Here is a 17,147-nt window from a genome sequence, read left to right as displayed (position 1 = left end):
CTCTCTATTTGCCCCAATTAAAGCATATATTTACTGCACTGTACTGAAATATCCTGTTTACTTGACTGTCTCCCTAATTAAAAGGCAAACTACTTGAGGGGAAGGACTATTCTTACTCACCATTGTATCCCTACCATATAGTACAATGCCTCACACATGGTTGGTATGCAATAAAGTTTGTTGAATAAATGAATGAATTCACACCTTGATCATTTCACTTTTCATACTTAGTATACTCAACATACCACAATCTACAATCTGTATACCAGAGATTGAGGATGTGAATGAAGATACTTGAGGTCATAAAAACAGACATCTAGAGCTATAGAATGAGACCGTGTTAACCTATAAAGTGTAAGCTTACAAATATCCTTAAGTAGAAATTATCTCTACAAAAAGGAGATTAAACCTTGGTGTCTATAGAAAAGATCCTGAATCACATATATGCATTAGGAACTATGTATATTCAAAATCATTCTGTTCAGTTCATATGAGTACATGTTAATTTCCCCAACACCATGAAAATCCAGATGATTTCCCACTAGTCTCTGCTGTTACAAGCTCTATATAAGAGAAAATGTCATATTATTCTCAAGAACTTCCACCTCTACTCCAAGGATTAATGTAGGGTCAACAACATCTTCAAATTTGCTTTGTTACAAAGAGAGTAAACTGCTGATACCAGAGAGTATCTAAAAATGGGCTAGATCAAAGCTGATTACTAAAAGTAGAAGTAAATGTAAGAAAAAAAAGATATATTACTGTATCTTGAAGTATTATTAGTAACCCCAGACTAGTTAATTTAAGCAATATTTATCAGCCAAATTACTAAGATTTATTATTTTTAAAATAATTTTAAAATTAATTTTCAAAAAGACAAATGGATTTCCAAATATGTAAAATTCAAAATTATTTGAATAAAATTCAAAATATTGACTAATATTTGTCTTTTCTTACTCTATCAGAAACAGGCCTCCAGCCATTGTTCTCTATACGACGATACCAGCCACTTTGATCCTCTTCCTGAAGATTATCGCTTTTAATATGAGATGTATGTTTTACGGGAAGTTTTGTGTAATCTCTAGGGCTATTAGCACACAGATCTTCAACATGTCTGTGAGTGAAAATTTTATAGTATATTTCAGGTGGAAATTTAACCTGTAGATGGAAAAGTTCAAAAAACCATTGTAATCTAATACAAAAATGGTTTACATTTTTAAAAAATTATGTCTTTTAAATTTCATATAAATATGCTTTAAAACTACTAAATAACAATTCATCCATACTTACACCACCTAGTCTGAATCGTACATGAATGCCAGCAGCAGCATCTAGAAGCTCTGCCTATAAAAAATACATATTACTCTTTGACATTCTGTATGTATCAGTTCACTACTTCTCACTGTATCATGTTAAAATAGTTGCTGAATATTTATTATTTATGAAATAGGTCAAGTGAATAAAGCTCAAATAATTAATTTTAAATTAGAAAATATTTTAAGATTTAATTTCTTATGGACACCCAATAAGCATAGCTTACATGATAACCGGAGAAAATGATACCAAACTATGTTTCCTTTCTACACAATATATTATAAGAGCCAAGTGATTTGTTATTCATAAAGTAGAAGCTTAAATAAATCCTCAAATATATGATTTATATATTGAGTACTATCTTACAGGTAAATTCAGGGACAAAAAATTGTGATTGGTCAATCTGAGTTTAACACCTGATGACCTTTCCTAACTAGCTTTTATTAATCAAAAATCCATGTTTAAATTTTGTAAGAATTCTATATAATTGGTCTTCTAAATTTTAGTGCCCTGCACCAAATGGAAAGTAGAGAAAAAAATTCTTGGTCCTCTATCAGAAGACAGTTCAAACTTGTCTGCTGATAATATTAAGTTAGATAAGAAAATAGATGTTATCATAAATTGTTCAGTCTATAAAGCCTTAAAGACAACATTAGTTTTGCACAATTTTCTCCTGACTAAAAATTATATATATATAATATATAAATTATATATAGTACATATACATATATACACACACATACATACATATATAGGGTCATAGTTCAAATGTCAAAAAATGTTTTATAACAGGATCTCAAACTATGTATTTATAAAATTCATTATATATATATATATATATATACACATATATTCTTTTTTTTTTGGTGAGGAAGATTGGCCCTGAACTAACATCTATTGCCAATCTTCCTCTTTTTTTTGCTTGAGAAAGATTGTGGCAGAGCTAACATCTGTGCCAGTCTTCCTCTATTTTGTATGGGGGTTGCCTCCACAGCATGGCTTGATGAGTAGTGTAGGTCTGCACCCGGGATCTGGACCCGTGAACCCTGGGCCGCCAAAGTGGAGTGAGTGAACTTAACCACTACGCCACCATGCCGGCCCCTATATATATACTTTTATATATAAAATTCATAAAATATATATACTTTCTTCCACTAAAGTAGACAAATTTTTTTTTTTTTGGTGAGGAACATCAGCCCTGAGCTAATATCTGATGCCAGTCCTGTTTTTTTGAGGAAGACTGGCACTGCGCTAACATCCATGCCCATCTTCCTCTACTTTATATGGGACGCTGCCACAGCATGGCTCCACAAGCAGTGTGTCGGTGCACGCCCGGGATCCGAACCAGCAAACCCTGGGCCACTGCAGCAGAGTGTGCGCACTTAACTGCTTGCACCACCGGGCCGGCCCCACGACAAATCTTAAGTGTATAGCTCCAGGAATTTTTACCCTTCCTCTTTTAGTCAGGTAGGGTGAGGGGCTGATCACGTCAATCCAGTCAGAGATTAAGCTGGGTCAAATGTGGATTGCATTTTTAGTAATCCATACATGGTTTGTCCACTTCTAGTTTTTCCATTTCTCAAATGTGGTCCTGACAGGTCTCTATCTCCTCAACCATGAAAGACTGTGGGACATTCAGTTACACTCTTTGGAAGATTTCAGCTTAATTCTTTATCCTCCTACCACCTGCAGACTCAAATGGGGGTAGAGGGTAGGCTGTGTGTTTGAGGCAGGTCCCTTCCCTCTACATGACTTTGTCTCTGAAGCTCATGAGAGATTATGGGAGATTTCATTTAGTAGAATAACATTATTTAAAGTGTAATGTTCACTGAAAACTATAGGGCAACCAAAAAAAAAAGAGTAAAAAAAAAGTAAAAAAGTATACTTGATACACTACAAGAGGAGAGAAAATATAATCATATAAAATGCTCAATTAAAACCAGAGAAGGCATGGGCCAGCCCCGGTCGCCTAGTGGTTAAGTTCGGCACACTCCGCTTCAGCAGCCCAGGTTCAGTTCCTGGGCGTGGACCTACACCATTCATCTGTCAGCAGCCATGCCATAGCAGTGGCTCACATACAAAAAGTGGAAGATCGGCAGTAGATGTTAGCTCAGGGTGAATCCTTCTCAGCAAAAAAAAACCCCAAAAAACAAAAAAAACCCAGAGAAGGCAGAAAAAGAGTACAAGACAAAAAAAGAAACAAAGAACAAGGGCAACAAATTGGAAACAGGAATAAATATGGTAGCTATCAATCAAACTATATCAATAATCACTTTAAATATCAACAATCTAAATATACAAATTAAAAGGCAGGGATTGTCAGAGTGGATAAAAAAATAAAACTCAGCTATATGTTGTCTACAAAAATCCTACTTTAAATATAAAGACAGATAGGTTAAAAGCCAAAGGAATGGAGAAAGATATAGCATATTAACTAACACTAATCAAATGAAAGCTGAGCAGCTATATTAATTTCAGAGAAAGCTGAATTCAGAGCAAGAAAAATTATCAAGGAAAAAGAGAAACATTACATGATGATAAAGTGGTTATGTCTCTAAGGAGACATAAAAATCCCTAATATGCATATGGGTAACAACAGAGCATCAAATTATGTAAGACAAAAACTGATAGAACTGCAAGGAGAACTAGACAAATCCACTATGGTAACTGGAGATGTCAACATCCCTCTATCAGTAATTGATAGATTCAGCAGACAGAAAATCAATAAGGCCATAATTAAACTGAACAGCACCATCAATCAATTGGATCTAATTAACATTTATAGAACACTTCATCCAACAATAGCAGAATATACAGTCTTCTTATGCTCACATGGAATATTTACCAAGATAGAACACGTTCTGGGCCATAAAACACACCTTAACAAATGTAAAAGAATAGAAATCATACAAAGTATGGTCTCAGACCCCAATGGAGTTAAAATAGAAATCAGTAACAGAAGGATAGTTGGAAAGCCCCAAAACTTGGAAATTAAACAACACACTTCTAAATAACAAGTGGGTCAAATAAGAAGTCTCAAGAGAAATTTAAAAATATTTTGAACTAAATGAAAATGAAAATACAACTTATCAAAATTTGTGAGATGCAGCAAAAACAGTGCTTAAAGCAAAATTTATAGCATTGAATGCATATATTAGAAAGATCTGGAATTGATAATCTAAGCTTCCCCCTTAAGAAACTAGGACAAGAAAAACAAATTAAATCCAAAGTAAGCAGAAGAAAAGAAATAATAAAAATCAGAACAGAAATCAATGAAATTGAAAACAGGAAATCAAAGGAGAAAAATCAAAGAAACTAAAAGCTGATTGTTTGAAAAGATCAATAAAATCAATAAGCTTTCTGGCTAGGCTAACCGAGAAAAAAAGAGAAAGAAGACACAAATGACTAATATCAGAAATGAAAGAGGGGCCAGTACTACTGATTCCACGGATACTAAAAGGATAATAAACAAATATTACAAAGAACTCTATGCCCATAAATTTGATAACCTATATGAAATGGATCAATTCTTTGAAAGACACAACTTGCCAAAAGCCACACAAGGAGAAATAGACAATCTGAATAGGCCAACATCTATTAAAGAAATTGAATCCACAATTAACCTTTCAAAGTAGAAAGCGCCAGGCCCAAATGAGTTCACTGGTGAATTCTACCAAACATTTAAGGAAGAAATTACACCAATTCTTTACAATCTCTTCCAGAACACAGAAGCAAAGGGAACACTTTCTAATACATTCTGTGAGGCCAGCATTACCCTAGTAACAAAACCAGACAGAAATATTACAAGAAAGGAAAACTACAGACCAATATCTCTTATGAACATGATGCAAAAATTCCCAACAAAATATTAGCAAATCAAATCCAACAATGTATAAAAGAAATTATAGGGTCGGCCCCGTGGCTTAGTGGTTAAGTGTGCGCGCTCTGCTGCTGGCGGCCGGGGTTCAGATCCCGGGCGCGCACCGACGCACCGCTTCTCCGGCCATGCTGAGGCCACGTCCCACGTACAGCAACTAGAAGGATGTGCAACTATGACATACAACTATCTACTGGGGCTTTGGGGGGAAAATAAATAAATAAAATCTTTAAAAAAATAAAATAAAATAAAAAAATAAAAGGAATTATACACCATGACCAAGTGGGATTCATTCCAGGTATGCAAGGCCATTACCACATTACATCAATAGGCTAAAGAAGAAAAATCATATGATCATATCAATAGATGCAGAAAAAGCATTTGACAAAATACAACATCCATTCATGATAAAAAACTCTGGCATATTAGGAATAGAGGGGAACTTCCTCAGCTTGATAAAGAACATCTACAACAAACCTACAGCTAACATCATACTTATTGGTGAGAAACTAGATGCTTTCTTGTTAAGATCAGGAACAAGACAAAGACATCACTTCACTATTCCTATTCAACATCATACTGGAAGTCCTAGATAATGCAATAAGAAAAGAAAAGGTATAAAAATTGAGAAGGGAAAAAACTGTCTTTGTTTACAGACAACATGATTGTCCATATGAATAATCCTAACTAGGGGCCAGCCCGGTGGCTTAGCGGTTAAGTGCGCACGCTCCACTTGGCGGCCCGGGGTTCTCAGGTTCAGATCCTGGGCGCACACCAATGCACCACTTGTCAAGCCATGCTATGGTGGCGTCCCATATAAAGTAGAGGAAGATGGGCACAGATGTTAGCCCAGGGCCAATCTTCCTCGGCAAAAAGAGGAGGATTGGCATTGGATGTTAGCTCAGGGCTGATCTTTCACAGGAAAAAAAAAAAAAAATCCCAACTAATCAACAAAGGACTCCTGGAACTAATAAGCAATTATAATAATGTTGGAGGATACAATGTTAACATACAAAAGTCAATTGCTTTCTTATACACCAGCAATGAACAACTGGAGTTTGAAATTAAAAATACAGTTATGCCTTTTACATTAGCCCCCACCCAAAAAAACTGAAATACTTAGGTATAAATTTAACAAAATATGTAAAAATCTATATGAGGAAAACTACAACACTGTGATAAAAGAAATAAAAGAATATGTAAATAAAATAGGAGAGATATTCCACATACCTGGATAGGAAGACTCAATACTGTCAAAATGTCCATTCTACCCAACTTGATTCTTTAGATTCAATGTAATCCCAATGAACATCCTAGCAACTTATTTTGTGGATATGGACAAACAAATTCTAAATTTTATATGGAAAGACAAAAGACCTAATATAGCCAACACGGTATTGAAGGGGAAGAACAAAGTTGGTGGACTGACAATACACATCTTCAAGACTTATTATTAAGCTACAGTAATCAAGACAGTGTGGTATTGGTGAAAGAGTAGATAAATAGATCAATGGAACAGAAGAGAGAACCTGGAAATAACCCCACATAAATATAAGTAACTTATCTTTGATAAAGGAGCAAAGGCAATTCAATGGAGAAAGCATAGTCTTCAACAAATGGTGTTGGAACAACTGGACATCCACATGCAAAATGTTAAAAAAATGAATCTGGACACAGACCTTACATCTTTTTGTGTGTGTGTGTGAGGAAGACTAGCCCTGAGCCAACATCCCTTGCTAATCCTCCTCTTTTTGCTGAGGAAGATTGGCCCTGGACTAACATCCGTGTCCATCTTCCTCTACTTTATATGGGACGCTGCCACAGCATGGCTTGACAAGCAGGGCATCAGTTGGCACCTGGGATCCGAACCTGCCAAGCCCAGGCCGCCGAAGCGGAGCACGTCAACTTAACCACTATGCCACTGGGCCGGCCTTGGGACCTTACAACTTTTATAAAAATTAACTGAAAATTGATAATAGACCTAAACATAAAATGCAAAACTATAGAACTCCTAGAAGAAAATATAGGAGGAAATCTAGGTGACTTTGGGCTTGGTGATGACTTTTTAGATACAACACCAAAAGCATGATCCGTGAAAGAAAAATTTAATAAGACAGACTTTATTAAAATTAATGTTCTGCAAAAGACACTGCTAAGAGAATGAAAAGAGAAGCCTCAGATGGAAAAAATCTTTGCAAAACACATATCCGATAGAAGACTGTTATCCAAAAAATACAAAGACCTCCTAAAACTCAACAATAAGAAGACAAAAACTCAATTTAAAAATGGGCAAAAGATCTGAAAAGACACTTCACCAAAGAAGATATACAGATGGCCAATTAGCATATGAAAAAATACTCAACATTATAAGTCTTTAGGGAATTATAGACTAAAACAATGAGATACCTCTACACACCTATTAGAATGGCTAAAATCCGAAACACTGACACCACCAAATGCTAGGCTAGCAAGGATGTGGAGCAACAGGAACTCTCATTCCTTGCTAGTGGGAATGCAAAATGGTGCAGCTACTTTGGAAGATAGCTTGGCAGTTTCTTATAAAACTAACATACTCTTAACATATGATCCAGCAATAGAGAATTTAAAAGGACTATAGGAAGAGTATATAACTCAGAAGGGGGTAAAGGGATATAAGTGCATTGTCTGGGAAGAGATAAAAACACCAATCTTCACATGATTTTCATAAGTCAAATATGCATGTTGCAATCTCTTGTATAAGCATAAAAGAATGATAATAGAGAGGGAGATGGGGCCGGCCCCATAGCTTGGCGGTTAAGTGCATGCGCTCCGCTACTGGTTGCCCGGGTTCGGATCCTGGGCGCACACCGACGCACCGCTCATCCGGCCATGCTGAGGCAGCGTCCCACATACAGGAACTAGAAGGATGTGCAATTATGACATACAACTATCTACTGGGGGCTTTAGGGAGAAAAAGGAGGAGGATTGGCAATAGACGTTAGCTCAGGGCCGGTCTTCCTCAGCAAAAAAAAAAAAAAAGAGGAGGATTGGAATGGATGTTAGCTCAGGGCTGATCTTCCTCACAAAAACAAAACAAAACAAAACAAAAAAAATAGAGAGAGGGAAATGTAACAACAAAAAATAATCAGTCCAAAAGAAGGCAAGAAAGGATTAATAAAGAACATAGAACATTTGAGACATATAGACAGTAAATAATAAGAGTATATTTAAATCTCAAAATATTAGTAATTATATTAAATGTGAATGGAGTAAATGTTCCCAAAAAAGACAAAGAGAATCCTACTAGATAAAAAATGTTAACTAATAATACACTGCCTACAAAAGACACAGCTAAAACACGGAGATTCAGAATGTTGAAAGTAAAATAATGGGAAAGGTATACCATGCAAACAATAGTGAAAAATAGTTGGTGTGGCTACATTAATATCAGAGACTTTATGGGGCCGGCCCGGTGGCGCAAGCGGTTAAGTGCGTGCGCTCCGCTGCGGCAGCCTGGGGTTTGCCGGTTCGGATCCCAGGCACGCAGCGACGCACCGCTTGGCAAGCCATGCTGCGGCGGCGTCCCATATAAAGTGGAGGAAGATGGGCATGGTTGTTAGCCCAGGGCCAGTCTTCCTCAGCAAAAAAGAGGAGGATTGGCAGATTTAGCTCAGGGCCGATCATTCTCACAAAAAAAAAAATATCAGAGACTTTAGACTTTAAAGCAAAGAGTATTACTAGAGATAAAGGGAGACACTTCATAATGATAAAAGGTTCAATTCACAAGAAAGATATAACAATCCTAAATTGGTATTCAGTTAATAGCATAGTCTCAAAATATATAAATTACCAGGAAAATAGCCAAATCTTCAATCATAGTGGGAGATTTTAATACACCTCTCTCAGTCACCAGTATAACTAGGCAAAAATAATCAGTAAGGATATAGAAGATATAATCAACATAATTGACAAATCTGACCTAATTGCATCCATACAACACTAGGCTCAACAACTGCAGAATATATATTCTTTTCAAGTACAGATAAAAATGTACAAAAATGGACAACTAACAGAGGATTGAAATCACAGTCAATTAAGATAAAGACTGATAACAAAAGGATAATGATAATGCCCAAATGTTTGGAAATTTAAAAGTACAATTCTAAATAACCAGAAGAAATCAAAAGTAGAAATTTTTAAATATTTTGAATTGAATTTGACAATGAAAAATGACATACCAAGACTTGTACACCGCAGCTAAAACCATGCATAGATAAAAATTTATAGCCTTAAATGCATATATCAGAAAAGGCTAAAAATCAACAAATTCAGCATCCATTTCAAAAAGTTAGAAAAATAACAGTAAATACAATTCAAAGAAAATATAAAGAAGGAAATAGTAAACGGCAGAAAATAATGAAGTAGGAAATGAATGAACAATAGAAAGGAACAACAAAGCTGAAAGTTGGTTCTTTGAAAAGATTAATAAAAGTGGGAAACCCCAATTAGACTGGCCAAGCACTCCCATATTTATTGCAGTGTTATTCACATTAGCCAAGATATGCAAACAACCTAAGTGCCCATCAATAGATGAATGCATAAAGAAGATGTGGTGATATATACACACACACACAATGGAATATTAATCACCCATGAGAAAGGACAACCTGCCATTAAGTGACAACATGGATGGACCTTGAGCACATTACGCTAAATGAGATAACTCAGACAGAGAAAGACAAGTACTGTATGATATCACTTATATGTGGAATCTAAAAAAGGCAAATTCATAAAAACAAACAGTAAAATGGTGATTATCAGGGGATGGGAGGTGGGGGGATAAGACAGATATTGTTGGAGGGTACAAACTTGCAATGAGTAGTAAATAAGCCCTAGACATCTAATGCACAGTATAGTGAATATAGACAACAATACTGTATTATAATCAACAAACTTGATGGGAGACTAGAACTTAATTATTTCAACTACTAAAAAGAAAGGACAATTATATATTTGAATTAACATTCAAATAAAAGAAAAATAATATCTCAATTAAATCAGAAAAATGTTTCATAAAATTTAACATCCATTCTTGGATTGAAAGGAAGAAAAACAAAACTCTTAGCTCCATAAGAAGAGACGGGAATTTTCTTACTCAGATAAAAGTTTTCTACTACAAAACCCATAGTATACCTCATACTTGATGAACTATTCAGCCCTTTGCCTTTTTTTTTCCCCCAAAGCCCCAGTAGATAGCTGCATGTCATAGATGCACATCCCTCTAGTTGCTGTACGTGGGACGCGGCCTCAGCATGGCCTGAGAAGCAGTGAGTCGGTGCGTGCCCGGGATCCGAACCGGGGCCGCCAGCAGCGGAACGTGCGCACCCAACCGCCAAGCCACGGGGCCAGCCCGGCCCTTTGCCTTTGAAATCAAGAATGAGACAATGCTGGGACCCGGCCCAGCCCCAGGACTGCATGGAGAAGGAGGCTGAAACAAAGGCAAGCCTCTGTGCAGGTCCCTCAAGGAACTAACTGCCAGATATGTCAAAATACACAACCACAATTTTTGAGAACAAGGTCTGTATTTGATCCCCTGGCCCCAGAAAGCCACACCAGGAATGTGAACCTTTGTCCTCACAGCTGCCATCAAGCTGGGGAATGGGGCATATTAGGTGGGTAAGCAAAAACCCCGGAATGCTTCCTTACTGAAATTTAGCAGCCTCTTTCTTCATTAAGCACTCTCCTGGTTGCCCTAAGTTTTTTTTAAAGTAGATTCCAGAATTCCAGTAAAGTTGATTCTGACAGTTATTCTTAGAGCTCACTGCTCTACTATTTTCCATGTGTGTGTGTGTAAATTGACAAGTTAATTCTAAAATTTACATGGAAATACAAAGCATCCAAGAACAGCCTGGAAGTGTCTTCTTGAAGAAGAATTATAAGACAGGAGTTCTTCTCTACCATATAACAGACTTGTTATAAAAACAGCTATAGTAATAAGACAAGGGTACAAAAACAGACCAGTGGAACAGAACAGGGAATTCAGAAACAGACCTACACATAAATGGTCACTTGATTTATGATAAAAGTGGCACTGCAGAGCAGTGGAGAAAGGACTATCTTTTTAATATGTTTAATCATTTGGATATCTATATGGAAGAATAGGAAAGTGACCTCTAGCTCACACCATACACAAAAAAATCAATCCTAGGTAGATCGCAGATCTAAGCATGAAAGGCAAATCAATAAAGTTTATAAGAGAATATTTTCATGACCTCAGGGTTGGGAAAGTTTATAAAAAAGCATCAACCAAGCAGAAATAGATCGATAACTTGGACTACATTAAAAGTAAGAACTCTGGGGGCCGGCCCCGTGGCTTAGTGGTTAAGTGCGCGCGCTCCGCTACTGGTGGCCTGGGTTCGGATCCCAGGAGTGCACCGACGCATCGCTTCTCCAGCCATGCTGAGGCCGCGTCCCATGTACAGCAACTAGAAGGATGTACAACTATGACATACAACTATCTACTGGGGCTTTGGGGGAAAAAAGGAGGAGGACTGGCAACAGATGTTAGCTCAGAGCCAGTCTTCCTCAGCAAAAAGAGGAGGATTAGCATGGATGTTAGCTCAGGGCTGATCTTCCTCACAAAAAATAAATAAATAAATAAAGTAAGAACTCTGTTGGTCAAAAGACAGCCTTGCCTCAAAATATTAACCTAGGGGTTGGGGAAAGTGGGTGGAGGTATAGATGACGCAAGACTGACCACGAATTGCTAATTGTTGAAGCTAGGTGATGGGTACATGGTGGTTTTATTACTTTATTCTTTCTACTTTTGTATATGTTTGACATTTTTCATAATAAAAAAAATCAATGGAATTCTAGCATTAAGAGAGGGACAAGTCAAATCATAGTGTAAAAAACGATATGTGTAACACAGACAACTGACAGAGGGCTTGTATAAAGAATATATAAAGAATTGCTTAAAACCAATAAGAATAAGAGAGACAATATACACATAAAAGACATTAAATAAAGAATGTCAGGAGCTCAGCTGATCTGAGAGAGACAGCTGAGCTGTCAGTTGTCAGGATCGCCAAACAAGCAAACAAGCAAAAAGGGAAAGAAAGCTTTTAAACACTTACTGCGATGGTATAAGCAAGAGTTAAAGTGTCTAAAACTGGGAGAAGCAACAACACCACTTGTGCCATCTTCCCCCATGAAACTGCACACCGATGGAGGGTGAGGTGGTTCAGCATAGACATGGGTGTCCTCTCGCTGCTGAGGGAGTCTGGAATAAAAGGCTCAGGCAGTTTTACGGACCCCAAGGTGTGTATGTAGGGGGAGGGGAGGGGACTGAGGGAGGAGGGTCAGAGTGGACCGAGTTAGAGTGGGGAAAGGGTCTTCAAGCTTTCCTCCCTAAGGAGGTGTCAGCACAGGTGCCTGAAAACCCCAGCACAAGGCCTCAGATAAAGAGAGCTAGGAATGAAAGTACCGGGGCTGGCAATGTAAAGATGCCTAAGAGCAGGACTGGCCAGGGGCCTGACTCCTTGATTGTAATTCCCTTCAGAGGCTGTAGCACAGTGGCTGTGCACCAAGTCTGGGGCGAGGAGGGGGCAGCTTTCCCTTGTGAGGCCGGTCAGGTAAAGCCTTTGTAACTGTCTGTGGTCAGGCCTGAAAAAGCACATAGAATTTTAACCCAGAGCTGCACTTCTCAAAAAGATGCTCAACTTCATTAGTAATCAGGAAAAAGCAAATTTAAAAACTGACAACATTAAGTGTTGGTAAGGATGTAGGGCACCGGGAATTCCGAAAGATTGCTGATGCTGAAATAAATTAGTACAGTAACTTTGGAAAATATCCTGTCACCCAGCAATTTCATTTCTAGGTGGAGCAGAAACCAAAAGAATTTCACATGTGCACCAGGAGACAGTCTTTACAATAGCCTCAAACTGAAAAAATCCAAATGTCAATCAACTGTAGAATGAATAAATAGCAGTATATTCATAAAATAGAATATTGCCATAATTTTTAATAAAATAAGTGAAATTTAGCTACACAAACATAATGTTGAATGAACAAAGCCAGATACAAAAGAGTCCCATAGGATTCTATTTATAAACAGTTTAAAAACAGAGAAAACTAAAGTACAATGTTAGTATTCAAAACAACGGTTACTTTTTGGAAGAAGGGAGTTGGCAGTGATTCGCAGGGCACCGGAAGACAGTGGTACGAAATATGAAAACACTGATCTGGTGATGGTTACAGAATCACCACACAAGGGGTTTGCTTGTGATGATTCACTGAGTTACCCATTTATGTTTTATGAACTTTTCTATATGTATGTAATACTTCAATTAAAAAGTTTTAAAAAAGACAAGCACATTGAATTTATAAAGTAGCCACACATTTTTAAGGTGGAGAGAAAGATGCTGTATCAATAAATAATGTCCTTACCTCTTTAGGATTAATATATCTCACTATCTGACGTGGCTCCCCTTGTCTTCTTATATCAATTAGACTTTTAAAGTGTTGGAATACAGCAACATTCTAAAGGTTCAAACATAAGATTTTATGGTCAAAACTGGATTAGTTTTGCTAAAAACTAGTTTGCTAAAAAAATTAGCTTTTTGCCTAATTAGGGAAAAATGAGTAAAAACCATAAAATAGATTTTATATATGTAAACTAGATTTTAGAAATACTACCCACTCAGGATTTGCTTTGACAAGCCAGGCAATACTAGCATTATTCTCATGAAGAGTTTTACCCTGAATTTGTAACTGTATCACTGGCAACTGTAAATAAACTATCCAGAACTTTGGTTGGGTCACTTCTGTATACTCCAGAGTAATCTAGGAGAAAGACAAAATACAGCCTAGGGGTTAAGAACATTGAGTATGGCATATCTGGGTTCAACTGTTAGTACTTACTAGCTGTGTAACCCTGGACAAGTTGCTTACCCTCTCTGCTCAGTTTCTCATCTAAAAAATGGGAATGATAGTAGCTATCTCATACAGCTATGGTGAGGAATAAATGACTTAATACTTGTAAAGCAAGCAGAACAACTGCTGGCACCAGAATCACTCAATAAATATTATCTATTATTATCCTTACAGAATCCTCCTCATTCTTGTAGTAATTCCACTGATTTACAAACTCTATCTTTCATGTTAGCAGAAATTTAGTTAAACAACTCCAAACAATTCTTCTATCTTGGAAAACTATTTCTTTCCTAACCCTCTCCTCATACCCTATTCCCCCGAAAAACCCTTGGTAAACTACCCCTCACACACACCCAGTTTGCTTATGTTAAATCAAATCAAACAAATTCAAATTGAAGTAATCCATAGCACCAGTGTGACAACTTGAAGCCCCACTGCAATTGCCTGTGGAAGATGGTGCAGTTCACATCAAAACAAATAATACTCTTTCTGAAAGGAAGATATAATTTCCCCTAAGTAAAATCCCAAATTAGTATCAAGAAAAATTTATGATGGTTTAAAATCTGAATAGTATCTTCTAAATATGTAGATTACTGTATCAGTTATCCAATGATGCACAACAAACTACCCCAAAACTTAGTGGCTTAAAGCAACAATGACTTTCTGTGGGTTGACAGGGAACTTCTGCTGGTCTTGCTTGGACTTGCGTAAGTGGCTGTAGCCAGCTGCCAGATCAGCTGGAGCTGGGTGATTTAATATGGCCTCGCATACATATATGGGCCTTCAGCTTAGTTTGCTGGAACCTCGGGGATGGTTGGGCCTCTCTCTCCATACAGATTTTTAGTTTGAGATTCTTCAGAGCATGGAGATTTCAGAGTACTGAAGAGAGAGAGAAAGTAGAAGTTGCAGGGCTTCTTAAGGCCTTGTCTTGGAAGTCACACAGCATCACTTATTCTGCCTTCTATTGGTCAAACTCGAGACCTAGCAGGCCTCAGGAGATTAAGTGCAAAGTGTGACCCATAGGAAGTTCCATATACACTACGGCCTCACTCAAGGGTGGGCCTGAAGGACAGAGACTAAGAGAAATCCTTCCAGGAGACAGAATCTTGAGCAGCATACCTGGTTGCGTATTGTGCCTGGAAGGAAAGATGGCCAGAGGTACATATCTGTAGATGGGAAGTGACTGATGGTTTGGCTAGATGGTCAGGGATTCAGGAAGACCACGGTCAGAAAATTGGTGACAAGAAGGTCTGGGGAAGAGGTCAGACCTCTCCAAATGGGCACCAAGTGTGAAGATATTTGTGTCTCATGTGAATGCTCACCAAAGAAAAATCTCAGCAGAGAGGAATATTAATAATCAGGTGGGCAAAATGACTCATTCTTTGTAGTCAGTCAGTCTTTTTCCCCAGCCACTGTTTTCCTTGCCCAATGGGCTCATGAACAAAGTGACCACGGCAGCGGGAATGGAGGCTTTTCATGGGCTCAGCAAGATGGATTTCTACTCACCAGATCTGGCTACTGCCATTGCTGAGTGCCAACTTTGCCAAAGCAGAGACCAACACTGAGTCCCTGATACGGCATCATCCCTTGGGAGCATCAGCCAGCTTACTTGTGGCACATTGATTAGTTGGAACACTTCCATTATGGAAGGGGCAACACTTTATTCTCACTGGAATTGATAGTTTACCCTTCCGTGCACGATGGTTCTACAAAGCCACCATCTGTGTACTTTCGAAATGCTTTATTCACTGCCATAGTATTCCACATAGCACTGCTTATGATCAGAGAACTTGCTTCACGACAAATGTAGTACATCAGTGGGCCCACACTTACGAAATTCACTGATATTACCTTGTTCCCCATCACCCTAAAGTAAGTGGCCTGACAGAATGGTGGAATGGCATTTTGGAAACTTAGTTACAGTTAGAATTCCAGACTAGGATGATGTCCTCCATGTAATAGTATACGCTCTGAATCAACAACCAACATATGATGCTATTTCTCCTACAGCCAGCATTTATGAGTCTGAGAATCAAGGAGTGGAAATAGTTCCCTCTCAATATTACCTCTAGTGATACACTAGCACAAATTTTACTTTCTGTTCTTACACCTTTGGGATCTGTGGATATAAAGGTCTTAGCACCCATGGAAGGAATGCTTCCACCAACATATACACCAATAGTTCCATTAAAATGGAAACTGATACTTTAACCTGGCCATTTGGGGTTCCTCATGCCAGTGAACCAACACACCAAAAAGAGGGTGAGCACGTCTGTATAAGTGGAAAAAGGGTCCATATAAGTGAAAGAGGGAGGCAGAAGAGTCAGTATCAGAGTGATGTGATATGAGAAAGACTCAACAGGTCATTATTGGCTTTGAAGATGGAAGAAGGCCATGAGCCAAGGAATGTGGGCAGCCTCTAGAGCCTGGCAAAGGCAAGAAAACAAATTTTTCCCTAAAGCCTCCAGAAAGAACACAGCCCTGCTAACACCTCAATTTTAGCCCTATGAAATCCATTTCAGACTTTTGGTCTCCAGAACTATAAGATAATAAATTTTTGTTGTTTAAAGCTGTTAAGTTTATGGCAATTTATATGGAAGCAATAGGAAATAAATACAAATGCTTAACCTTATATCTAATATTTAAATTACAAGATATCATAGGTAGAGTATGACTAAGCAGGAAGAGGAATAAAAATGATCCAAAGATGGATAAAGTTACTTTTGGGAAGAGGGTTAATATGTTTTCGCCTATGTGAGGGATAGTTGTATCATCTTAGGTGGAAGCATAATTTTAACATTAACTTTATTTGGAAGTTAAATCTGGTTATAAGAAGAGTATATGGATGCCAGGGTAACAAGGGGTAGACTCTGCTAGATTATTCTATTGTCAACTTGATCAAGGAGGAAAATGACACATAGGCATATCACAGTTAAACTGCTAAAAACCAAAGACAAAAAGGCAATTTAAAAGTAGCCAGAGAATAAAAGACACATTGCTTTCAGGGTAGAAAGAATAAAACTTATTCTTGACTTTTGAAGAG

General features: G+C 37.7%; 1 protein-coding gene across 3 annotated transcripts in view; it reads right to left on the bottom strand.

The window, feature by feature from the left end:
* C7H11orf65 (chromosome 7 C11orf65 homolog) overlaps positions 1 to 17,147 on the bottom strand; it is a 48,216-nt gene that overhangs the window by 22,812 nt on the left and 8,257 nt on the right. Inside the window, exons 1-4 of one of the 3 annotated variants that reach the window (XM_058545278.1) lie at positions 13,619 to 13,674; positions 12,307 to 12,452; positions 1,291 to 1,344; positions 958 to 1,158 (exon numbers count right to left, since the gene is read on the bottom strand). In XM_058545278.1, the coding sequence (XP_058401261.1) occupies positions 958 to 1,158; positions 1,291 to 1,344; positions 12,307 to 12,426 (375 nt within the window). In that variant the 5' untranslated portion in view covers positions 12,427 to 12,452; positions 13,619 to 13,674. Of the gene's footprint in view, positions 1 to 957; positions 1,159 to 1,290; positions 1,345 to 12,306; positions 12,453 to 13,618; positions 13,712 to 17,147 lie in introns of those variants that run through there. The other 2 variants (XM_058545277.1, XM_058545279.1) reach the window with 2 other exon arrangements.

This window comes from Diceros bicornis, chromosome 7 (genome assembly GCF_020826845.1).
Source record: "Diceros bicornis minor isolate mBicDic1 chromosome 7, mDicBic1.mat.cur, whole genome shotgun sequence".
Lineage (NCBI taxonomy): Eukaryota > Metazoa > Chordata > Mammalia > Perissodactyla > Rhinocerotidae > Diceros > Diceros bicornis.
The sequence above is the reverse complement of the archived record's forward strand: the minus strand, read 5'-3'. Positions and strand labels throughout refer to the sequence as shown.